We start from the raw sequence: 25,408 nt of genomic DNA on the forward strand, positions 1-25,408 counted from the left end.
TTGACCACAGACCTTTTGAGGAGCCAGGCCCAAAGGACCCCCACGGATGCAGAGAAAGGCTGAGAGCCAGGCTGGGATCCCCTGGGCACCCCAAAACACCAACATGATTGTTTAAAACCTTGTTTAAAACCAAGCTGGGCCCTGCTGGGGGTGCTGAAGGAAGGGCTGGGGTTCAGCAGGTTTGGGGAGCTGGGTGAAGGAGTGGGGTGAGGATGGAGGGGCTGTAGGGCAGAGAGCACCCTCAGGGATGGGCCTGGACAATGGCCTGGTGAGATTTGTTCCAGCGGTGGCAAAATCACACCCCAGGGACTCCACTTTTATGTAAAAGTGAGCAGCCACGTGTTCCCTGTTATCAAACTGCCAGAAAATCACAGAATTCCAGGGTGGGCTGGCTTGGGAAGGAACTTAAAGCCCATCCCATGGCAGGGACACCTCCCACTGCCCCAGGCTGCTCCCAGCCCTGTCCAGCCTGGCCTTGGGCACTGCCAGGGATCCAGGGGCAGCCACAGCTGTGCCAGGGCCTGCCCACCCTCACAGGGAACAATTCCTAATTCCCATTATCCCATCCAGCCCTGCCCTCTGGCAGTGGGAGCCATTCCCTGTGTCCTGTCCCTCCATCCCCTGGAAATTCTCTTTCTCCATCTTTTTTTGTAGCTCCTTCAGGTCCTGGAAGGCCACAGTGAGATCCTCCCTGGTCTCCTCTCCAGGTGAACAATCCCAGCCTTTCCTGCCAGCAGAGCTGCTCCATCCTCTGCTCACCCTGGAGCCTCCTCTGGGCTCTGCAGCAGCTCCAGCTCCTGCCTGAGCTGGGATCCTCCACTCCAGCCCAGGAGAGCAGAGGAAGGTGCCAAGTGGGCAGCTGTCTCCCAGAGCTCATGCACAGAAAGCCTTGACCTTTGGCTAATGAATCACTCCTAATGAAAAGCCTGTCCAGCTGGATTTAATTGCCTGGTTTGGGCAGATATGGCTGGAAAATCTCACTCCTGTCAAGATTTTTTTCCACCCCCTAAAGCATCAAATTATTCACCGTCCTCTTGTAGCATTTTGCAGCCAACTCTTTCCTGTGATGATTTCCAAAGGATGAAGAATGAGCACCCTGGTGACATTTCTAGTATCTATAAATATCTCCCCACTACCCTGCCTGCCCAACTGGTGAATTATGCAGGGAGATATATATAATAAAACAATCAGATCCATTTTGTTGTCAACAGACCATTCTTCTTCAGCTGACAGGAGAACAGCTCAGGCTGTGGCTCTGGAAAGAGCAGGCAGTGCCTGGGGAGTTACTGAGCTTCTCCTTCCCTGGATGTACAGGGGCATCTTGGAGGGCAACACTGAGCAGAGAGAGGCCCTGCTATGCTGGGAAAAGGAGGAAAGGTTTTGAAAGAGAAAAAGAATGAATCTTAGGACAGTCAAAGTCTCTGTAATGGCAGGAAATCCAACATCCAGAGCACCGAGCATCACATGGAACCACAAACAGCATCACTTAGGTTGGAAAAGATCTCAAAGACCATCGAGGCCAAGATGTGCTCCATGCCCACCTTGTCCTCAGCCCAGAGCTCTGAGTGCCACCTCCAGGAATTCCTTGGACACCTCCAGGATGGGCACTCCAAACCTCCCTGGGCAGTTCCAATCCCTGAGCTCCCTTTCCATGGGGAAATTCCTGCTGCTGCCCACCCTGAGCCTGCCCTGGCCCAGCCTGAGGCCGTTCCCTCTCCTCCTGTCCCTGTTCCCTGGAGCAGAGCCCGACCCCCTGGCTGTCCCCTCCTGCCAGGAGCTGTGCAGAACCACAAGGTCCCCTCTGGTAAAAGCAGCCTTGAAGATGTCCCAGTGAAGGACTAACCCAGCATGATGGATTACCTGGAGCACAATGAACTTCCTTCCACTCCTTCTCTTTTGTGTTTAATTCAGCAGTGCTCTGTTCATGCATCTCAACCTCCTGCATGCTGAAATACACAGAGAATTTAATGTGCCCAACTTTGTGCAGAGTGACCAGTTTACATTTCATATCTAATTGGCAGGTCTTAATTTAAATTGGGAGGGATTTACTTTAATAGCAAAGCTTTCCCCAGCTAACAGACCTCTTCTAGCAGGGACTCATTATGTGGGATACTCTACAGACCCTGTTGCCTCATTTATGGGTTAGAGGCAATTTAAAAAAGCCAGCTTAAGACAGCTCTCTCCCTTCCATTGGATATTTGCAGATGGCTTTTGCTAAGCCATAACTAGCTCCTTCATCATTAATTTTTTGGGGCTGTGCCTTGGGGACAGTGCCTAGCAATTAAAGTTCTTACCAGAGAGTTTTTCCTCCTTACCTTCATCCAGAAGTTTGTCGTTCTCCGGGACTGCAAGGACGAGGATTTTGGATGTTGTCATTCCTGCAGGAAGAGAGCTGCTGTGCTGCTCAGGGCAGGAGAGTTCCTGTGGATCTCCTGCAAAGCCTGAGGGCTTCACCCTCCTGGATGCCTCTCAGTGGGAGCAAAGCTGATCCCCTGGACTGGCAGAGAGTTGAGCACCTCTTCTGCCACGTGCCAAAGCCACCCATAAAACCACTCAGTGTGAGATGAGGCTCTGAGAAACCAAACAGTGCCCACAGAAATGCTGTCCTGGTTTAACCCCAGCAGCAGCCAAGCCCTCCACGCCTCCACCTCTCTCCCTCCCAGAGGGTAAAAGTGTGAGAACTCCCAGGCTGAGGTAAAGGCAGTTGGATGGGAAAGCCAGGAGTGAATGGTGCTTCCAGATGCTGCAAGGCATGAGCAGGACAGAGCTCGGGGAGGGACACCAGCACTGCTGCTTCCTGCATTTCTGCCTGTTAGGAGACTTCAGTTTCAATGCCATCACGTGAACATTGGAGCAGCATTGGCTGGTGATTCTCCCCCTTCCCCAGCCCCTGAGCCCATTCAGGGCCAGAGCTCTCCAGATGAGTGGTGTTTGTCGAGGTGCTCCTTGACTTTGGGGGTTTATCCAGCTGAGAGGGTTTGTAGTGTCCCCACAGGAGGGTCACAGTCCCTGCTGGACACCCAGATCTGCCCGTGAGATTGTACCCTGGCACTGGGTCAGGGTGGGAGGCTTTGGGGGTGCTCATTGGACATTGAGATGCTTGAGCGCGTCCAGAGGAGGCAACGAGGCTGGAGAGGGGCTGGGAACACAAACCCTGTGAGGAACGTTTGGAGGAGCTGGGGTTGTTCAGCCTGGAGAAGAGGAGGCTCAGAGGTGACCTCATTGCTCTCCACAGCTCCCTGAAGGGAGGTGCAGACAGGTGGGGTCGGCCTCTTCCACCGGGCAGCACTGACAGAACCAGAGGACACAGCCTCGAGCTGCACCAAGAGAAATACAGGTTGGATATTAGGAAAAAATTCCACTGAAAGAATAATAAAGTTCTGGAATTGTCTTCCCAGGGAGGTGGTGGAATCACCATCTCTGGATGTGTTTAAAAAAAGACTGGACATGGCACTTGGTGCTATAGTCTAGGTGAGGTGTTGGGGCATGGGTTGGACTTGATGATCTTAGAGGTCTCTTCCAACCTCATTATTCTGTGATTCTGTGATTCTGTGATTCTGTGATTCTGTGATTGGTGCTGATCCCACTGAGCCAAGCCCTCTGCAGCCCTGGCACCTTCCCCTCCCTCCTGCCAGGCTCCCTGGGACCAGCTCAGAGGGCAGCAAAGCCCCAGGTGAAAACCCAGGGCTGCTCGTGTGGCGAGGGCTGAGAGGATGAGGAGAGGAACTGTTCCATACAGGCAAAACCTCACAGCAGAAAGGCCTTGTTAAACGTGGTTCAGGCCTTGCTGTTCTGGCTAAGCTAGCCTGTTGAGTTCCCACAAGAGAAGAATTATGAGAATCAGTTTGCACAACAATCTATTCTTACGAGAAGACAGTTTGCACCTGTGGAAATAAGAAGTTTGTCCTGAGAGAATCCATGAAGAAAGAATGTAAACATATCTAGAAAAAGTTTGGTGGACATGTGCATTACCAACCAATGAGCTGAGTTTCAATGAATTGCTGACCAATTAGAGTCAACACAGCGCCTTCTGATAATTATAATATGGTGTCCTGGTTTGGGGCAATTTTGGGAGAAAACCCTTCAAGGGATTTCCTCTAGAAAGCAAATTCAAGAGCCCCCCCCCCAAAGTGATCTCTGTTCCTAGAGAAGAAGATGATTTTAGAGATAGATAATGAGAAATTTTGCCTTTGAACACCTCATCTTTAAAACAGTACCCCATAAGTTGACGTGGCCCATAAACACAGCTGTGGGGAAAAAAGTGTTTGTTTAACAGGCAAAGCATTCACCAGCACCAAAAATGAACAATATTAAACATGTGGTTATGTGAATAAAGATTTGGCTATTCTGCAGGAAGAAACATGTGTCTTGGCTATCTCTATTGTGACAGGGAACAGCAAATGTCACCCAGAGGCAGGGCCTGTGTGAGCCTCCAAGCACAGAGAGTTTTCCCAGGAAAACCCCATTTCCCCAGGGAGCAGCCCAGCTGGTGCCATTCCCAACTCCGTGTGCTCAGTGACGCTCTGTGTGACTGCCACTGCCGCAGTGCCCACCCGGCCACCCCTTGTGGGAACCCAGCACATCCCTCTGGCTGCCCTGCCTGGCTCCAGACCCTGCCAGGGGGCTCAGAGACCTTGGCACAAAGTCAAAAACACCTGTGGCTTCCATTTTAGCCCGTGGGAAAAACTGCCAACTCTGTATGAGGAATTACAAGCCACAAGGGTTTGAGCAGTGTGGTAGTTGAATTAACACAGGGTGGAAAAGTAGAATTTTGGGGCTTTTTAGAATGTGGTTCAAGAGGACAAGATGGAGGGATTTGGGCGTGTCCTGACCTCCTTCTCCTTCTCCTTGCCCTCCATGTCTCGCTGTGCTGGTGACACTTTTCTGTTGGTTTAAGGTACAGACACACTGTCCAACATCAATGACAGATATTGGCACGTTATTGTAACCACAGCACACGGAGTTTTTGGTATAAAATGTGAACACTGCCTGAGGGCAGACAGAATGCCATGGCCGAGCTGCTGGACAGAGCTCAGCAGGTCAGAGAAAGAATGTTCTAGAGAAGGGAAAATAAACACCCTTGAGAAGCTGATCCTGCACATTCAGACTCCTCCTTTGGCTGCACAGGCTGGGAAATGAGGACTTTTACACTCTCGGGGTCACCTCGACACCCAGACCCCGAGAACCCCTCTGTGCCCTCTGTGCCAGGAACACTGCCCTCCTCACTGCTCTCCCATTGCAGCTGGAATTAAACCCCAGTGACCCCCACAGGTGTGTTCCTCCCACCCAGCCCCTGTGCTCTCCTCACTGGCAGTAAACCTGCAGCTTCCAGAGACTATTCCAGGAACAATTACTTTTATTAGTAAGTATCTATCATCACGACATATTCCTCTTAAATCATCCCTGTGCTGTGCTTTCACTATTGATTCCATTAAGCACACTGGATATTAACACCATTTTCAATGTTGCTAAGATTTACAGGAGTGTTAGCAACACACAGCTTATAACCACAACATCTGCTCACCTCCCAGCTTTCAACATTACACACACACAACATTAAACATGAGGGAAAGGAATAAATTCTGGAGAATTTCACAAGTCACTGGACTATTTAAGCGTTTTGGAGAAGGCTACTGATTTTACTGATGGATGATTTTAAAACTACTTTGGATCACGAAGAGAAATAAAAACTAGATTTAAGTTTAGCACTCTCTGGGTGTGGTATATCAGGCTCTGTGCTGGCATCTTGCAGTGCAGCAGTGTAGGAATTGCAGGATATTGATTTACAGCAGCCACGTGTCACCCTGCACCTCTGTCGCCTCCTGGCAGGCCCTGTTTGGGTCACATCCCCAGGACACAGAGATAACTTGGGAGTCCACCAGAGAGATGGAACCTGGGTTAATCTCAGCGTTTCATTGTTTAAATTGTGTGACACTGTGGGGGATTTGCAGAGCAGGGGCTGTGCTGGTGCCTCAGATCTGCAGCAGCAAGGCCACACCAGCGAGCACCCACTTGGACGGCTTTTCCTTCGTCTTGAGGTTAAAAGTCCACACGTAGGTCGGCCCTCTCTGGCGTGTTTTGTACAGGGGACACGGGTACAAGCCCTGGCTGTCCTGCTTGTCATCAGGAATGGCCTTGATGAACACGACGGGCATGGCCGGGGTGAGCTCCTTGAGCCTGGCCTCCGTGATGGTCCCGGCCTGCAGAGAGGAGGAGACAAAGGTCACAGCTCCAAGGTGTCTACCAGCTGCTCTCTGATGCACCTGAGCCCCCGTGATCTTTATCCAAGCTGCTCCTGCTGGGGAGGTGCAAACAGCTTCTCCAGGGTCAAGGCTCTGGATGAGCCTCCTCGAGGAAGGAGGTCTGGATCCAAGAGCCCCCTGTCTCACCACGACCCTCCTCAACATAGATCATCTCAAGGCTCCAGCTGCCTGCACTCCCACCAGATGCTCAAACCCTCACATCCCAGCTGGACTTTGTGTGGGAACAGTGTCCCTGGCCCTGTCCAGCCATATTACCAACAAAGTTTCACTTCTCTTCTCCTGGTTTCTACCGAGGTGCAGCTTGAGGCCATTTCCTCTTGTCCTGTTGCCAGGGAACAGGGACAGGACAAGAGGAAAACCTGAGCTAGGGCAGGCTCAGGTTGGACATCAGGAGGAATTTCTTAGCTGAAAGGGTGATTAAGCATTGCCCAGGGAGGTTTGGAGTGCCCATCCCTGGAGGTGTCCCAGGAACAGCTGGAGGTGGCACTCGGTGCTCGGGGCTGGGGACAAGGTGGGGATTGGGCACAGCTTGGACTCAGTGACCTCGGAGATCTTTTCCAAGCTCAGAGATCCTGAGATTATTCTCATGCATCTCTTTCTCAGAGGAGTCCAGACCAGAATCACCTCGTGGGAGGTGTTGCTGGTGGTGGGAGGGAGGGTGGACACCTGAAACCACTGGGATGGAGAGCAGCCCCAAAACAGGCTTGTTCCCACTCTCATGATGCAACCAAGGGAATTCAAAATGACTTTTCTGAGGGAATATCACCATTAAATATCAAGTCCCATTATTCTCCTCCCAGCAATGCCCAGCCCAGCAGGCTGCCCAACGCAGGAGAGGGAGAGAACCCTGCCAGGGCAAGAAATCAAGTTTGTTTCTCTAATTTGGGTCTCTCTGGCATTTTCTCTCTCTCTTCCTGACAATAAAATACCCTGCACATCAATCCATTTCCAGGGAAAACTGCCTAATGGAGGCTAGAGAGACCAAATGAAAACAAACAGGGAAATGGAAACGAAACTTTTCAGCACTAAAGAAACTGCTTCTCACTGCAGCTGAGCTTCACATATCATCATTATTCCAAATGCTCTCGGATCAGAGTCGTGGGGTGAGATTCAACCTCTCCAGTAGTTTATTTAGTTCTATAACGAGCGAAGAAAAATCATCCCTCCTGCCACACACCTCGGTTTAATTGTACTAATGCCATCTGTTATACTCAGCTATGAAAAATCCAACTCTCATTTAGGATTTTATATTTCCAACGTGCTGAACAAACATTAAATAATTCGTATAATACCTTGCAAAGTAGCTATTTATGAAACATTATTATGCACTCTTCTTAAATTCACACCTTTCATTTCTGAGACTGGGTTTTAATCAGGTCTTTCTCTTTTCTTTTTACTGCTGAGAATACTTCAAATGAAATTTCCAAGAGATATTCTACCTGTTTCTAGGTTAACAAGAGCTGAAATCTTCCTGAGGTACCTCCGTGTAAGATATCATTTTGTTATGTCTGGGCTGATTCTCATTTGCATTTTTTATCGCTCTCATCATCAGAAATTAATTCTGCTCTGAAAGCAGCTCTTCCTGAACTAGCAGCACAGCACTCGTGGTGCAAAACCACCATTCTGTGCCTGGAGAGCTCAGCCTCAGATCCTAAAGGATCCCTCACTTCTGCCTGTCCCGGGCTGCCAGCAGCCAGCTGAGAGTGGCCGTGTGGCAGTGCCACTTGTCACCGGGGCTGAGGGCACCAAGAGCTGTCACAAGCCAGGGGTGGTGACAGATGGGCCCAAACCCAGCCCCTGTGACCCACAGCCCTGCAAGCCCTGCACGGGGAGGCTCCCAGCACTGGTTCCTCACACCACAGCCCCTTTGGGGTCAGCTGGCCCAGGGAGCCCAGCACGGCCTGGCTGCCTTGGGCATGGAGTCACCTGTGGGCAGGGAAGGGGACACGGAGCCAGCAGGGAAGGGGACACAGAGCCAGCAGGGAAAGGGACATGGAGCCAGCAGGGAAAGGGACACAGAGCCAGCAGGGACAGGGACATGGAGCCAGCAGGGAAAGGGACATAGAGCCAGCAGGGAAAGGGACATGGAGCCAACAGGGAAAGGGACATGGAGCCAGCAGGGACAGGGACATGGAGCCAGCAGGGAAAGGGACACAGAGCCAGCAGGGACAGGGACATGGAGCCAGCAGGGAAAGGGACACAGAGCCAGCAGGGACAGGGACATGGAGCCAGCAGGGAAAGGGACATGGAGCCAGCAGGGACAGGGACAGGGAGTCAACAGGGAAAGGGACACAGAGCCAGCAGGGAAAGGGACATGGAGCCAGCAGGGAAAGGGACATGGAGCCAGCAGGGAAGGGGACATGGAGCCAACAGGGAAAGGGACATGGAGCCAGCAGGGAAGGGGACATGGAGCCAGCAGGGACAGGGACATGGAGCCAGCAGGGACAGGGACATGGAGCCAGCAGGGAAAGGGACACAGAGACAGCAGGGAAAGGGGAACATGGAATCAACAGGGAAAGGGACATGGAGCCAGCAGGGAAAGGGACGTGGAGCCAGCAGGGAAAGGGACACAGAGCCAGCAGGGAAGGGGACATGGTGCCAGCACGGAGCACTCCAAGGTGGTCCCCGAGTGATGGGTCAGTGGCTTCAGCCACCGTGGCTGGACAAGGGGAATGAAAAAACTCTTCCCTGTGAGGGTGGTGAGGCCCTGCCCTGTGGCTGCCCCATGCCTGGCGGTGCCCAAGGCCAGGCTGGACAGGGCTTGGAGCAGCCTGGGACAGTGGAAGATGTCCCTGCCCTTGATGGGGTGGAATGAGCTGATTTTTAAGGTCCTTTCCAGCCCAAGCCAGTCTGGGATCTTGTTCCATGGCAGGGGCTATGCTGTGCACAGCTGCCAGAGCTCCGTGGAGCACACATGGTGTGAAACCCACCCCTGCCCTGGTCCCACCACGCTCCAACCCCCTTGGGCAGGGGCAGGGCACGCTCTTGGCATCAAACTCTCTATTGCAGAGGGCAAGAAAGCCAAGAATCTGTCAGCAGTTTGAGATAAAATGTCTCCAAGCATCCCCAGCCACAGCATCCTTCTGACTGTCACTGAGTCCCAGTGACTTTAACAGGGCTGCAGCACGAGATCATTTGCACCCAAAATAATCTGCTTAGTTTCATTTCATCTAACAGCTGCCTGCTGTTTTGTAATGAATGTTTTATAAATTTAAGACACCCAAGGGCAAACATAAATGTTTAAATAAATAGAAAAATGTGAGTAGCAGAACATAGAAGGACTCTTTCCTTTTTTGGAGGCACAATCTAAATGTGAAATATTCTTTTAAAAGTGGAGGTGTTCCCCAGAGGAATTCTTCTAAACGTGGCCTGCCATTTTTATCAGAGGATTAATTTGGAAGGAGTACACAACCCAAAAGAGTTGTGCACCTGTTCTAAAAGTCCTGCATCCATTAATGCACACTGGCACTCACTGGATTATAGGTAAAAGGAATAGTTCCTCTAGGTAGAAATGATATTTCAGTGGGAGCAGCAACCCATAAAAATATCCTTTTCCTTTCTGAAATACATTGAAGCATGATACCCAGAGATTATGAATGGCTCCATGAACATAATTGCTCAGTATCTTTCAATCACAAGGTAAATGTAATCAGAAAAACAGATTTACTGGTGTTGGGATGGTCTCTGAAGACAATTCCCACTGCTGGATGCAATCACCCAGACCAGTTATTGGAGGAGGCAGAGGGGAGAGGCCAAGTATTCCCAAAGATTTCTGGCTTTGCACCACCAAAACCTCTCACTCTTCACTTCCAGCATTGCCTGGAGATGTGTAAAACCCAGACAGAACTCATTTTCTGGTCACAGTGGCAAAGAAAACATAACAGCAGGCACTGGAATGTGCTTAAATGGGGTATTTGACATGCAGGACCAGGAATTTTTAAAAGCTCTCTCTGTTCTGGTGTGTCCAGCTGATTTCTGTCAGGTTTTTAGGGCAGCAGAAATCCAGTGTTCCCTGTGGCAGGGGCTGGGATCCCCCAAGGGTTGTGTGTGGAGAAGGGAACGGCCAGGGAACTGTGGGGGCAGAGCTGGGAGCTCTGGTCCCTGCTCTGCTGCTGTGAGCAGAGCCCAGAGCACGAGAGCAGAGATCTGACCTGACCCACGTGAGATCCATCTTCCAGCAGAGCCCTTGCCAATGTTCCCGGCTGCCTGTGGCTTCCCAGCCCCAATTCAGGCCATTTCCAGAGCAGAAAACAGCCTGGAGCTTTGAACTCCCCATCAGGGAGGGCACAGCTTTCCCTGATTTCCTACCCTTCATGGAAAACCACTGCAGAGAGGGAGATAATTCATGACAAATAAGTGGAGAGTGCCGGATCAGAATTTCAGGGCCACACCTGTGGCTTCTCCCTCACCCCCCAGAGCCTTGCAGAGCTCACCTGAGCATCCCAGCATGCTCCCTCCATGAACAGACCATGGACATAGGCCCCCTCACGAGGAGCGCTGGCAAAATCCTCTCTGCTCTTCTTTGTCACGTCGCACTGCAACGTCATCTTGTCCAGGGGCCACTTGTTCTTCCGGGCCGTGGTCTGCATGATGGCCGTCAGGATGGACTGGGGGTTGAAGAACCCTCCGAGCCACAGCGTGGAGGGTAAGGAGAAGTCCCTGGTCCAGGCTTCCAGCTCGCTGATGCGAGCCAGCAGGTCAGCAAACCACGAGCCCAGGCTGGCCGTGGAAGGGTAGGACCTCTTCACCCAGGACTCGGGCACCGTGCCCAAGAAGAGGGAGTTCTGCAAGGCCTCCATGTCGCTGGTCATGGTCAGTTCCCCCTGGTGAGAGAGGGCACAGTCAGCACTGACCACTGCCCAGCAGAGCCTGCTTGGGAGCAGAGCTGGGCCAGGGCACGAGGAAGAGCACAGAGTCCCACACGGACACTGCTGGCCACGTGCTCTGGGTGACTTCATGAGTTTGGGGTTTTCCTGCACACTTTCTATTGCATATTCCTGCGTCCTGCTGTAAAAATACTGCTGGGAGGAAAAGCTGTTTATAGTGACAGCAGCAGGGGTATCCCTTGGTTGTCTTGGTGTTATTTCTGTTTTTCCTCATGGACTGGCAGATTTTCAGGGGTGCAAAGCTGTTCTCACTCACTGCCAGGGCAGGATTCTGGAGTCTCTGATGATCTACTCTAAAACTGTCCAAATATTTGTTATGTTGAGTCCTATCCCCTCACTCTCCTCCACTTCTCCTCACTCCTCCCCTCATTTGCTGCTTTGCAGTGCAAGATTTTCTTTTTGACTTCACGTGTTGTCTGCAAATGTAATCACAGCTCCTTCCACAGCAGGGAAGGAGCACAACAAAGTAAGATATGATTCAGCCAAGTGAGATAAAGAGAGAGGTTTGACTTTTCCTTTGTGCAGCAATTAATTAGTTTCAAAGCTTTTAGAAACCTGTATCACTTCTGCCAGAAGAGCTCAATTCCAGGACATTCCACTGAAATGAAATGTGAGGGTGGCAGAACACTGGAACAGGTTGTCCACAGAGGCTGTGGAGTCTCCATCCTTGGAAATTTTCAAAACCCACCAGGGCATGGTCCAGAACAACCTGCTCTGCCTGTCCCTGCTCGGGATGGGGCTGGAACAGACAATGTCCTGACCAACTCCTCTGTGATTCTGGCTCACTCAAGCAGGCTCACCCAAGCAGGACACAAAGAGGAAACCTGCAAATGCAGCTCAGCTTTCCTCGTAAAAAAAGACTGGACGTGGCACTTGGTGCTATAGTCTAGTTGAGGTGTTAAGGCATGGGTTGGACTTGATGATCTTAGAGGTCTCTTCCAACCTCATTATTCTGTGATTTTGTGATTCTGTGTGAGTATGAAATGGTCTCCACAGTCCAAACCTCTGCAGCTCTGTGCTCAGCTGGAGGGGTACAACACCCCCAGAACTTTGGAGACCCACAGATAATGGCGATCACTGCTCTCCATTCTAAGCACTTCCTTTTGTTCCCTTATCACTTTGCCAAAATTTATCTCATTTACAATTTCTCTTTGCCTCGGGCTAAGTGTTTTTGGAAAGATTAACTGAAATCAGTTGAGCCATTGCTGAGAACAAGGGGAAGGGAATTGGGTCAGTCTATTCACATTAAAAGATTCCAACTGTTCTTTCACAGGACTTCAGTGCCTCCAGCCGTGGGGTCAGCAGAGGTGCCCTTTGCTGGGGCCACAAAAATCTATGAAGCTTTAGCAAAAGTTGAAATCTTCTTAAAGCAGCCCCCGCAGTTGTTTAGCAATGCTTGTCAGAGCCCTGCAGTTCAAGATCTCTGCAGCTTGTTCCCGTGCTGACCATGCCCTGTGGGACACAGTGACAGCTGAAAAAGACCTTTAATATCACCAAATCCAGCCATATAATTGTGACTTGGACAAGGGGTGACAATTAGATTTAATGGGGGGAAGAATGTGCTGCTTAATATTGCTGGGGGAACCAGGGGATGCAGAGTGTGCAAATGAGCCACAAACAAAATTAACCACAGCAATCTGTAACACGGGGTGCAAAGCTCTCCCCAAACCCTGCCACACATCATGGCAGGGAAGGAGATGGGCTCTGCAGAAAAGGCTCCTCACAGGGCTGCAGCAGCCTCAGCCCCTGAGCTGGGATGCAGAGACATCCTGGAGAGCAGATTTCTGGTGGATGGAGAAAATCCTGAGTACAAAGGGTTTAAGATGGGTTTCGAAGCTACAACAGCAAATGACGTGAAATGAAAAGCTGGAAGAAGCAGCACTTGCAGTTAACACTAAAATATGAGGAACAACCTCCCGAAATCTCCATCATGATCTCCATCCCCTGGAGAAACTGGACACAAAGAGGAACCATCAACGGGCTGGGCTGAAGCCATGGCAGGACCACGCAGGAAGAACAAGAAGCCCTGCACTGGCCACAGCAGGACTCTGAATCAGGAGCCTTTTGTGCTCCTGGAAGTGTTTTGACGTGGGTAAGAATATGGCAGAATGTGTGCAAGCAGCCAAATTGATTTAAAGACACCCCCCCCCCTCGATCATATATCATGTCTAGTTTTACTTTCAGGAAACAAATGAATTAGCAAATGTAATTCTCAGCAAGGCTTGAGAAAAGCAATTTTTAAAGCCTGCGCACTCAAGCATGCTTTGAGTCTCCTGTGAGGGTTCAAAGCATCTACAGCAGCAATCTCATAGAGTTGTCCAAACACAATTATGCATAAATTTGCATTTCAGATGCTGAATACTAAAGTGCATCGGAAATTATTCAAGTTACTTTTTAAATTTTTTTTTTTCCCAAACGCTGGGAGTAATTTTCATTTAAAGACACCCTTGAAGGAAATCCTAATCAGCCTGCAGCCATTCCCTCAAGATGAGCACACACTACAGGCACAAACTGTTTCCTCAGTTCAGGTTATTTTCACTTGATACCCAGCTTGCCGATCAAAATTTGGTCTTTGTTATTTTACAATATATATTATCCTCATTTTGGAGGCTCATCCTTCACTCAAATTGCAAACCAGAGGATCTGCTTGCAAAAAATGAGGCTGGTACAACATTAACATGCAAGTGCTTCAGCCCAGGCTCTGGTTCCATCCAAGCCAGCCAGAACAAAGGGCTTTGAAATGCAACATGCCAGTTATTTCTGATGGCTACCAGTCTATTGCAATTTCTCTTCCTCCTAATGGGATGTCTCCTATTTTTGGACCAAACAATCACTTTCCGCTACCACGACACGATGAATTATTCAAAAATTTAAATTAGGCGTGACATTTCTAAATCGCCTTCCTTTGGCAGATCCTTCAGTCAGTTAAAAACAATAAGCCTTGTTTTCTCTGGGCTTTATTTATTCTCTCCTGAGCTCTGTGGGGCCTGGCTTGTAAACTCTCCTCCTCTGAGTGCTGTCAGTGCAGGCCCCCAGCCCCAGAGATGAACGAGCCTTAACAGCTCTTTAATTGTCAGGAAAGGGCAATTAAAGCAGGATTTCCTCAGTGTAAGGCCAGAGTCAAGTGAGGGCAGCATCAGGAAGAGCCGTCAGCCTCCTCTGGCTGCTCTGTGGTCCCCCAGGTGTGGGAGGTGACGTGAGGGATGCTGAGCAGGGCTTTGGGTCATGCACAAGGTCTAATTCAGCTCTGCAGGGACCCACACATGAGCTTTGGCTGCAGACACAAGACCTGGGCTCAAGTTGTGCCAGGGGAAACCTGGTGTGGATATCAGGAGAGATTTCTTCAGGCAGTGGAACAGGCTGTGGTGGAGTCACCAACCACAGGCTGACAGAATATTCCGAGCTGGAAGGGGCCCTCAAGGACCATCGAGTCCAACTCTTAAGTAAATGGCCTGTCCAGGGACTGAACACACAACCTTGGTGGGGTCAGCACCAACTGAGCCCAAGTACCCTGGAAGTGGCCAAAAAACCATCTGGATGTGGCACCTGAGGTTTAGGGGTGAGCACGGTGGTGCTGCTGGGGTGGTGGTGGGACTCGGTGATCTCAAAGGGCTTCTCCAGCCTTAAGGACTCCATGGTTCTTGGAATTGCCCACTGATGGCCTCTCAGAGCCTTCAGATGTGCCTCTGCAGCAAACACCAGACTTGCCAAACACCAGAAATGCCAAATGCTGCTCTGCTCTGCTGTTCTCCTGCAGTCCCAGCCCCAGGATGTCTCTGCATCCCAGCTCAGGGGCTGAGGCTGCTGCAGCCCTGTGAGGAGCCTTTTCTGCAGAGCCCATCTCCTTCCCTGCCATGACGTGTGGCAGGGTTTGGGGAGAGCTTTGCACCCCGTGTTACAGATTGCTGTGGTTAATTTTGTTTGTGGCTCATTTGCACACTCTGCATCCCCTGGTTCCCCCAGCAATATTAAGCAGCACATTCTTCCCCCCATTAAATCTAATTGCCACCCCTTGTCCAAGTCACAATTATATCTTATTTGGGGCTCTGGGATTGAAACATTAAATCACTTCTGTTTACCTGTCTCAGGAAATGGAATTTTCAATTCCAGTGCCTTATGCTAGAAAATAAGAGAAATCTGTTTATGATAATTGACTACATAAATATCAGCTTCTTTCAAAACGGGCTGTACACCCTGACCCACCACCTGTGTCAGGGATATCTCTGCTTTAACAAGCACCAGCAGCAAATGCAGTGCACACACATCTGCAGCTGCTGCCTCCAGGCTGCAGCTGGGGTTTGGGAGCAGCTTGGTGCCTAAACCCCAAGCCAAGCCTGCCCCTCCTCATGCAGCGTGGGCAGATGAAGGTTTCTTTTCCAAGCTGCCCCTGGGAGAGGTTTGAGATGTGATTCCACCTCAGGGCAGGCCCTCCTTGCTCACGCTCAGCTCCTCCTATGAACGGGCTGGGTCCAAGCCCAGACCCTTCAGCCACGCTGTGCACACCAGGGCTGGGAGCTCAGCATCCCCACGAAAAGGGATCAGGACATGATGGAGCAGGGGATGCCCACTGTCTGATGGCCTGGAGATCCCCCAGGGCCCTGCTGTGGCATGAGGGAGAGGCAGGGCAGGCAGCAGGGCAGTGCTGAGGCTTTGTTCTGCCAGCTCCAGGCTGCATTCCTGTGCTGCACTTGTGCCTTCCCAGGGGATGGACAGCAGCTGGCTGTGGGGAGGGGTCCCTGGGGGTGACAAGGTGCAGGGGGAGTGCTGTTAGAGGGCACCAGGACTGCCAGGCAGCTCCTCACTCCCTGATCCGTGCTGGCTCATCCCTAAGGGCCAGTCAGAGCCTTTTCTGTTTTGTCCCACTGAGTGCCTGGCGGGGATGCAGGAGGTGACTTCTCCTACCAGTGCATGCAGCATCAATCACAGCCCTCCCTCACACCCCACTGAACCAGAAATGTGCATCCCAGCTGGTGTGGCAAAGCCAACAGCTGGGGGGACACACACACCCCTGTCCTGGGCAGAGTCTGGTTCCACACCAGGGTGGGGATCAGCTGCCCTGGAGCCCTTGGACAGGGACACGCAAGCACGTGGCTCACACCCAACTGTATATTCTCCAAAACTCTTGTGATTTTAGCCTTTTTCTGTTTCAGTTCTGGACATTTTGTGCCTTCACGTAAAACCAATCTTTGATTTCAGCTCAGCCTGTGCCTCTGAGATATTTTGTTCCAAGCTCCCCCCACTCCTGGACATTTTATGCAAAGGTGTGATTTTTGGCTCACCTTTAAGTAGGCCATGTGTCAATTTGTGAGTGACCTGCTGTTGCTGTGGCACAATCTGGGGTGGCCAGAAGTGCTTGTCCCCTGTTCCCAAAAGCCAAGCACTGCTGTGTGTGCCTGCAGACACTGTGCCACTGCAAATCCACCTGTGAGCCCTGTGGAGCCAGGCTGGCTTTGCAGCCAGCAGAAAATTCTTCTCTGTGACCCCTTTTATTCCCTGAGCATCACCCTGCAGGATTTTCCAGCTCTCCTGCTGATGCCTTAGGATTTCAGCTTTTCTATTTTTCAGATCCCGTAGCGCATTAGTGCACAGCTCTGAACTCCACAGAAAGTGTCGCTAACTGCCTTCACATTCTGGTCAGACAGAACAATCCCTCTGGGCCTGACATCCAAGGACACACCACAGGCCCTGAAAAGTGTAAACAAAAGTGAATTGTGGGGGAGCAAACTGGGGGAACATGACTTCATTACCTGAAGCTGTAATTGGAGAATTGACCCCTGATATGCCAATAGACCAAACTTCTATCTGTATAAAAAACTGGTGACCATTGTGATGTCTGAAGTTTGAGCTTTCAGATTTCCCAGGCTCTGCACTGCACTGGGAAATAACTCTGAACTCCACATGAAGTGTCAGCCAGCTCTCCTCACAGCTCAGGCACACACAACAATCCTTTCCCAGCCCCACAACCAAGGACAGCGCTGCAGCTCCAGCCCCAAAAAGTGCAAACAGCAGGGAATGGAGGAGAGCAGCCTGGGAGGGTGGGACTGCATCACCTGGAGCTGGAATTGGGCAGTGAACCCCAGTGTGGAAATGGAGCAGAACTCATAAAAGTGTGAGAACTCGTGACTCTGAGTCCACCTTGGGTGCAGCCCTGGCTGGGCTCTTGTGCTGCCCAAGGTGTGTCCTTTGAGGCGTTTTCATAAATCCCTGCTTTATTCCTTTACCTCTGTCCAGCCTCTGCTCCAGGCAGCCTCTCCGGGCATCAATCATCCATCCTGGGTGCAGCCTCTGCGAGGCTTTGCACTGCCCACGGTGTTCCTATCGAGGGCCTTTAATAAATACCCACTTTATTCTCTTTTCTGTGTCCCAGGCAGCCTCTCCAGGCCATGGGTACCTTGAGGCCCAGCTCCAGCTCGGCGAGCGAGCGCCGCATTTCGGCAGTGAGGGCGTTCATGCGCTCGCACTCCTGGAGGGCAACCACAGCATAGGGAGTCCTCTCCTCCACCTTGGCCAGCAGCTCTGCCATGTTGAACTCGTCCGTGAGCTTCTCTAACATCTCTTCCAGAAGGGCTTGCACCTGTGCCAGAGGGAGGAGAGAGGGGGACGCTGCTGAGTGATCCCCAGGCTCACGGCTGCCTCCCCCTGCCCTGTCAGTGTCTCCAAAACCATCCCTGTCAGCCCTGGGCACCTCTCAAAGGGCTTGCCCCATCCTGTTAAAATCCAAATGCTGACAGAAGTTAATGTCAGATGAGTGGCTCGCAAAATGATGGTTTTCAAATGTCCCTGTGACATGTGGCTGCCTCTTCTCTTCTTGGCTCTCTTATTTCTCCTGAGGTCACACTCACAAGGAGATGGATGGGGCTGGGGCCTCAGCCGAGCCTCAGGACAGCACAGCTTATGAGCTGGTTTTCTCTGGTGTACTGATGGAGAGAGGTGATTATATGAAATTGAATTTTAAGCTGAATTTGGCATTCTGGACTAATGGAGCCACGGAAGAAAAGAATAACAGAACAAAATTATTTTCTGGTCACCACCACAGCTTCTTCAGAGCTCTAAGTACTTAACTCCAATGCAAGGGGACCTTTGTGGTGTCTAAAAAAATTAAATAAACTCCTTTCTGACAATGAGGCATGAAGCCCCTGCTATCCATGGGATCAGCTGCATTTCCCAGGTTTACTGTGGAAGCTCTCACTCAAAGCTTTGCTTTACTTCTGAGCTGGAACCCGAGCAAGACTCCTGCTTGCTGGGACCTTTTGGGCACACATAATACAGTTAAAATTCTATGATCCCAAGTGCCAAACCTGGCATGCAGGGCCAGTGCCAGCTAGGGCAGGGTAATTTTACAGCCAGGGCCACCAATATTCATATTTTGGGCTCTGCACTCCGATTCCCTCCTGTTGCTGCTCTCCCCAGCCCTCAGCTCCTGACAGCAGTGACCATGTGTGGGCTGTTACTGCAGCCACACAGGTGGCTAAAGCTGGAAAAGCTCCTCAGCTGCACCTCGGGGGCACTACAGAAATATCTGCTGGTTTGAAATTCCCCTGCAAGTCCCTTTGGCTCTGATTCCTCCACAGCAATTACAGCTCGTTTGCTGTAGGGTGACCTCAGAAGCCTGTGGGAGGAACTGGACTTGTCAGAGCCTCGGGAAAATGACAGGTTCACATTTTCCCTGGAAGCTCCCTAAAGTCACCTCAGCCAAACCAGGGGCTGGACATCCTTCAGTGGAGGAGTTGAGACAAGGCTTTGCTCACTCCCATCCAAGGAGCAAGTGGAAGGGACAGCTTGGATAATGACAGAGATCACTTCAGGAAGGAAATGAGCTGTGGGAGCGTGTCCCCAGGCACAAGGCAGGGCACTGAGGTCACACTCTGCTTGCTCTCAGGCAGATTTTATTCCCAGAGCCATGAGGACTTCTGTGCTCCTGTGAGAGTCTTCTTGACTGTCACCAGGAGTTTGCAGGGTGGCCACGAGCTGTGACACCACTGCTGGGGCACTCCCTGATCATTTTGCTTCTCTGGGCTGAGGAATTAATTTGTGTTTCTGTAACAAAAGGAGTGGGAAGGGAGAAGAAGAACTCATATTTGCTATCTCTGAATATCTTGTTTGGCTTTGCTACCCCGGATTATTCTCATCACCTCAAATTCCAGTATGAACTGAAAAATGACCACGCTGGGCACTTCTAGGAGCCCCTTAGGGGAAGGCAGTCAGTTCCCCAGCTTCACACCAAGCCAAAGGAAACTCATGTGAAACCACAGCTTTATATGAGCTGCAATTAGCCATTCATTAAATTGCAAATCTTCAAACGCAGAGCTGGCACCTTAAGACTGCAGGAGTAAAAACCTGAGCATGTGTTGGCTGATTCCAGATCTTGTCGGGGATGTTTGGGCCATGTTTTAATGAGCTGTGAGTTTCCACAGGGAGGGCTGAGATCAGCCCAGGACACAAAGGAGTAGCAAAGGAGTTCAGCTGGAAATGAGGAATTACAAGGCCCTGGGGAGCTGGTGGGACACGGTGGCAGCAGCAGGAGGAGGGCTGAGCTCTGGGTGGCACGCTGTGGGTGGCAGGCAGTGTGCCAGGGGCCCATTGCTATGCCAGTCACAGGGACTGCTGCTCAGGGAAGGTTTATTTGCAACACCTTCAGAGGATGATAACGAAGGCTCTGCAGTGCACGGGGTAATTAAGAGGCACTGTCCTGTTACTGCCAACACTCAATTGCATCCCACCAGGGTGATGTTCTGCAAAAAAAATGGGCTTTAGGCAGGCAAAGGCAGAACACAGAACCATGGGCAAGCCTGATGGATAAGACAGGCATCAAACCCCAGCAGCTGCCCCTGAGCACTCTCACCATCTCCTCCTGAGCACTCTCAGCATCTCCTCCTGGGAACCCCCATTCCTCTGAACGCTCAGCATCTCCTCCTGGGTGCCCACTCCTTTTCTGCACTCTCACCATCTCCTCCTGAGCACTCTCACCATCTCCTCCTGAGTCCCCACTCCTTTTCTGCACTCTCACCAAATCCTCCTGGGTGCCCATTCCCCCTGAGCACTCTCACCATCTCCTCCTGGGTGCCCACTGCCCCTGAACACTCTCACCATCTCCTCCTGAGCACTCTCACCATCTCCTCCTGGGTGCCCACTGCCCCTGAGCACTCTCACCATCTCCTCCTGAGTCCCCACTCCTTTTCTGCACTCTCACCATCTCCTCCTGGGTGCCCACAGCTCCTTGGCCCGTGCTGCTGTCCCGGGGCTGCAGCTCCAGCACGGTGCGCAGGAGCCGCTCCGAGCGCTGCGTGAGGAACCCGATCTCGGCGTTGGGGTGGAGGCCGTACAGGTAGGGAGACTCTGGAGGCAGGGCATCGTCTATGTACTGCACAGAGACATTCAGAGCACGTTAGGAACAGCCCAGGGCACTTTGCCTGCAGAGCTGCAGTGCTGGAATCATCGCCCCAAGAGGTCAGCCCGGGCTGATCCAGCTGAAGCACCAGGGAAGTGATGGAGGAAGGAGAGTACAAATGTTTACAGAGCTGCTTCTGCTCCTGCTGGGAAAATTCTGTAATTGCTGGAGTTCAGCCTGGCTCCGTGTCTCAGGCTGGACCTTCTCTAGCAATTATCTGCTGTGCATTTCAGCATCAGCATCCTGAAATCTCTTGTGGGAATTGAGCTTCCAGTAGTTAAGTTTTATGAACAAAACCAGCCTGATGTGCCTCTCTCTGCTACTGCATTTGTGTACAAAGAGCAGATGAGATCAGTAAGTAGATCAACAAGACCCTTCAGTGATTCTCATCGAAACTGATGATAAAAAGAGCTTGAAAGGGCCATTTTAGCAAACAGTATGTGGATGCAATTTTCCAGGAGCCCCACTTATGTCTCGAGCACCAATACAGTTGCTCTATTCATGCATGAACAGAATGAGCCCATGATGAAGTAGCAAATTACCATTAGATTTGGTTGATCCAGGGGAATGCTGAAACAGCCACAGGAACACAACATAATGGGAAATAAGAGGAACAGTGCAGGAACACTGCAGCCCTGTTCCTGCCTCCTAAGGCAGATTATGGGGCAGTTAGGGAAGACATTCCATTTACATGTATAAATAATGCCAGCAAACAAAGAGCTTACCTGGTGATAGCCATTATAATCCATGTTCCCTGGGAGGGGAAATCCAGGAGCAAGGCAGAGCTCTCCCTCCAGCATTTCTGGCTTAATAAACTCCTCCAGGTAGGTTTTGCAGAGCCGCCTGTCCCAGTCATCCGTGATGTGACCTCCGTACATGATCTCACCCACGAGGTAGCGCAGGTCATCGTAGGGGACCTGGGCGTGGAGCAGGCTGGGCTGAACCCAGGCACTGCCCTGCACCCTCAGGGCTCCCACCTCAGCCAACAAACATCAGGCAGGAGTTAAATCCTACCCCAGGAAAGCCGGGGCACAGCACAGTGCTGCTCCCCACTGAGCGAGTGGCGCTGAGGTCTCCCAACTCCTCCCAAAAGCGCCCCAAACCCAAAGACGCCAAGGAAATGGCATTTCCGGATGGCTTCAGGCCACCCTGGTGGTCCAAAGCCCCCAGACAGCCCCACCGTGGTGCCCTCACCTTCGAGCTGGCCTGCAGGTAGTTGTAGAGGACGTTGACAGAGATGGTGAGGTCCCCGGTGCTGAAGGGGTACGGGCGGTTCCAGCCCTGGGGGCCGAACTTGCGCCGCTCCGCCACCACCGCGTGGAAATAGCACAGGGCAAAGAGGATGCTCCTGAACTCCTTCTCCTGGCTGCACATCTCCAGGGTGTCCTGCAACACAGTGTGATAAGTTAGAAAAGACTATTTGTTCATCGAGACAGAAAGGAGAAGCCTTGTGTAGATAACAGAAAATCAAAGGAGAAGCCTTGTGTAAGATAACAGAGAACCAAAGGAGAAGCCTTGTGTAGATAACAGAAAACCGACAGAGAGAAACTAACTAGTATGTTGATTACTTAAGCTAGTTGTGTAATTAGAACTTAAGTGCATATAACATATAACCTTATATGGAAAAGACCATTACAGGGCCATGAACTTTCACCAAGGAAGAAGAGAGGAGCCTTCCTCAAACGACCACCAGAGAGTAGAAGACGACCCCCTAGCAACAGAGTGCTCAAGCACAGAGTACACCCAGAGATACCACAGACACGGAAGAAAGAAAGTATAAAAAGACTGTGGGAAGGGGGAAACAGGGTGAGCCGTTTGCAGAGCGGGGACTCCCCGTCTGCACCCAGCGCTGTCTGCTTGCCATTGCTTGCTGTAATCAATAAATTTCTGATTGACTCTTGAAAGGCTGAACAAATTATTCGCCTCTATTTATAACAACAGGACAGCTGCCCTCAGCCTCAGCGACTCCCAGGGAACCCAAACACGCCGGGCTTTGGACAGGGTGAATCACAGAATCAGAGGCCAGGGCTCAGAAACACCCCCAAAAAGTCAAGTTCAACTTTCGACCAAACACCCCCATGCACAACTAATTGTGAACAGTATTTTTTGAACAATTACAGGGATGTGTCTCCACCACTTCCCTGGGCAGCCTGTTCCAGAGCTTAACCAACCTTCCACTGTAGAAATTTTTCCTAACATCCAAGCTGAACCTCCCTTGCTGACACTTGTTACCTGGGGCAAGAGGCCAACCAAATTGTCCTCCAGTTCATTTTTGTGTCATGCACACGTGTATTTCAAAGTCAGGGGCTTTGCATTGCAGATTTATTGGCAAACTCTAGCAAATATTTTCTGACTTAACAGTTACTGTTCCCAGCTCCGAGTGCCTTTGCACGGGAACACACACAGGGAGGGAAGGACACGTGCACCCACTCAACGCCCCATCACCTGCATGTGCTCAACATCCCTCACCAGAAAGATGAGGAGGGAGCCACAGAATCACAGAATTCTCTGTTGGAAGGGACCTTAAAGTCCATGCTTTTCCAGCCCCTCTGCCATGGGCAGGGACGCTTTCCAGTATCCTACATTGCTCCAAGCCCATCCAGCATTTATCTTAAAAAAATGCCACGTTAGACCTTTAATCCTCTGAGAGCACGACAGAGCTCAGGGGCTGTGCAGAAAAGGGGGAATCCATTACTCTGTGGATTGTATACTGCAATATACTGACCAAGTGCACGTGCCAATCAAGAACATCCCAAAAGCTGCTTTTCCCTGGATTAGGCAGCACTCTAAGCTCCCTTTATCAGCATTGTGATGAAGAACTGCTTCAAGTACTTGCAGAACACCTTTCTCATTTCAGGAAACATCCCCAGAACAACCCAGTTCATTCTCATTTGGCCTCTCTTCAGTTGTCAATTCTTCTTCAGCTACAAAGCAGAACAATATCCCCTGCACAGAATAAAGGGCCTTCTTTGTAGCCTTCAGCTGAAAGCTAAATTTGAACATCTCTTCTGTATAAAGCAGGGAAATGAGGTGTAAAAGGGACCCCACCCACTCGCTTCAGGATTTCTGATAAGAGATGTTTCATAATCCTCCAGCAATTTAGAAAATGCTAATTACTATTGATTGAAATAAGCAGAGCCAGGATGAAAATGTTGCTTGGGGTGAAGGTTCTCCCCTCCCTTGTTCTCCAGGACATTTTGTGGAGCTCGGGATGATGAATGGCAGTAGATAAGTTTGGAATAATCTTCCCTGACCACTGGCATTAATCCTTGCATGGTGCCTCCCCCCACACCTGCTCAGCAATGTTCCCTCCTGCCCTTGGGATTCTCTCCACACCAACATCCGAGTGCTGCTGTGAGCTGCCCCATGGCCCAGGGTCCACAATTGCTTGGGGCTGCTCTTGCCTCATCCCAAATAACAAGAAACTTTATGGAGAGAACCTCAGACTGGTTGGGGTTGGAAGGGACCTTAAATCCCAACCAGTCCCACCCCTGCCATGGGCAGGGACACCTCCCACTGTGCCAGGCTGCTCCAAGCCCTGTCCAACCTGGCCTTGGGCACTGCCAGGGATCCAGGGGCAGCCACAGCTGCTCTGGGCACCCTGTGCCACTGCCTCATCATCCTCACATCCAAGAATTTCTTCCCAATATCCAGTGTAGATCTACCCTTCTTCAATTTGAAGCCATTCCATGTGTCCTATCCCTCCAGGATCTTGTCCCAAATCCATCTCCGGCTCTCTTGGAGCCCCTTTAGGTATTGGAAGGTCTCCCTGGAGTCTTCTCCAGGCTGAACAACCCCAGCTGTCTCCTCAGCAGAGGTGCCCCAGCCCTCTGACTAACTCAGTGGCCTCCTCTGGACTCGTTCCAGTTGTGTTTGGGGCCCCAGAGTGGGACTCAGCACGGCAGGTGGGGCTCCACAAAAGCCAAGCAGAGATTTCTCACAAGAGGAGACAGCCCCGCAAGATCTGCAGGGTGTGTTCCCAGCTGGATGGGAACTGCAATAATGTCAGCACCAGCGATCCTAACGGGCAGTTTGAGGGCTGAGAGCACCTTCAGAGCCTTCTGATGGGGTCCTGCTGTGAGGGCAGTGTGTGACTGAGTGTCAGGGTGGCAGGAATGGGACTCAGTGTCCCTAGGACAGGAATCAGCAGCGACACGAGTGCTCAGCCCTCAGCCCCTGAGGGAAGTGGGGTCATGGCCGAGCCCCCCAGGCTCCATCCTGCCCTGGGGCCCATGGGCTGTTCCCAGGGAGCCCTGCAGGGATGGGATCCTGCCCTGCTCCTGTCCTATGGTGAGAGCAGAGCCCATTCAACCACGGCCTTACAGCCCCTCTGACACTGATCCACACCCTCTGGGGCACCAGGAATATTTCCATCTCTTCCCCACGCGGGGCTGTTCCCTTGCACAGGAGGGACAGGGGTGCTGTGACAGGAAGGTTTTTGAGCAATAAACACAAGGAGCACCCTGCCACCGGCTGCTCTTGTGGGCCAGCCACTCTCACATGGCCTAATTTACATCCTGGCAAAGCAACTCCTGCCTGCAGGCAGCTTCCAGCTCGGATTTGCAACACTCCTGGTGTCAGCAAGGTCTTGAGCTGCATGGCCTTGGGGCACACATCCAATCTCTCTGTGCTGCTCTGGAGAGGGATGTGAGCAGATCAGCAGCTCTGACCCTCTAACCCTGGTTAAACAGCAGAAAAGCAAGGTTTAACCAGCTCACCTCCCACGGTGTGGGTGTTAGACATCATGCGTCACTCAGCAGCCCAGAAAGGAGGCACCCAGACAGAGAAATCAACTGAAACACAACAAAGTCTCCCGATGCTGCAGTCAGAAGTTTGATTCTGTACTGAAAGAGCCTTTCTGAGGTGGTGGA

At 51.3% G+C, this 25,408-nt stretch overlaps 1 protein-coding gene across 4 annotated transcripts in view; it reads right to left on the reverse strand.

The window, feature by feature from the left end:
- Positions 1-5,349: 5,349 nt before the first annotated feature.
- The window catches only part of DNAH9 (dynein axonemal heavy chain 9), a 71,370-nt gene continuing 51,311 nt past the window's right edge, over positions 5,350-25,408 (reverse strand). For all 4 annotated transcript variants that reach the window (XM_053960080.1, XM_053960081.1, XM_053960084.1 and 1 more), the window contains 6 exons: positions 21,732-21,923; positions 21,263-21,454; positions 20,340-20,510; positions 17,541-17,723; positions 10,697-11,086; positions 5,350-6,200 (listed from right to left, as the gene is read on the reverse strand). In XM_053960080.1, the coding sequence (XP_053816055.1) occupies positions 5,973-6,200; positions 10,697-11,086; positions 17,541-17,723; positions 20,340-20,510; positions 21,263-21,454; positions 21,732-21,923 (1,356 nt within the window). In that variant the 3' untranslated portion in view covers positions 5,350-5,972. The remainder of the gene's footprint in view (positions 6,201-10,696; positions 11,087-17,540; positions 17,724-20,339; positions 20,511-21,262; positions 21,455-21,731; positions 21,924-25,408) is intronic.

Source organism: Vidua chalybeata, chromosome 19 (genome assembly GCF_026979565.1).
Source record: "Vidua chalybeata isolate OUT-0048 chromosome 19, bVidCha1 merged haplotype, whole genome shotgun sequence".
Taxonomy (NCBI): Eukaryota; Metazoa; Chordata; class Aves; order Passeriformes; family Viduidae; genus Vidua; species Vidua chalybeata.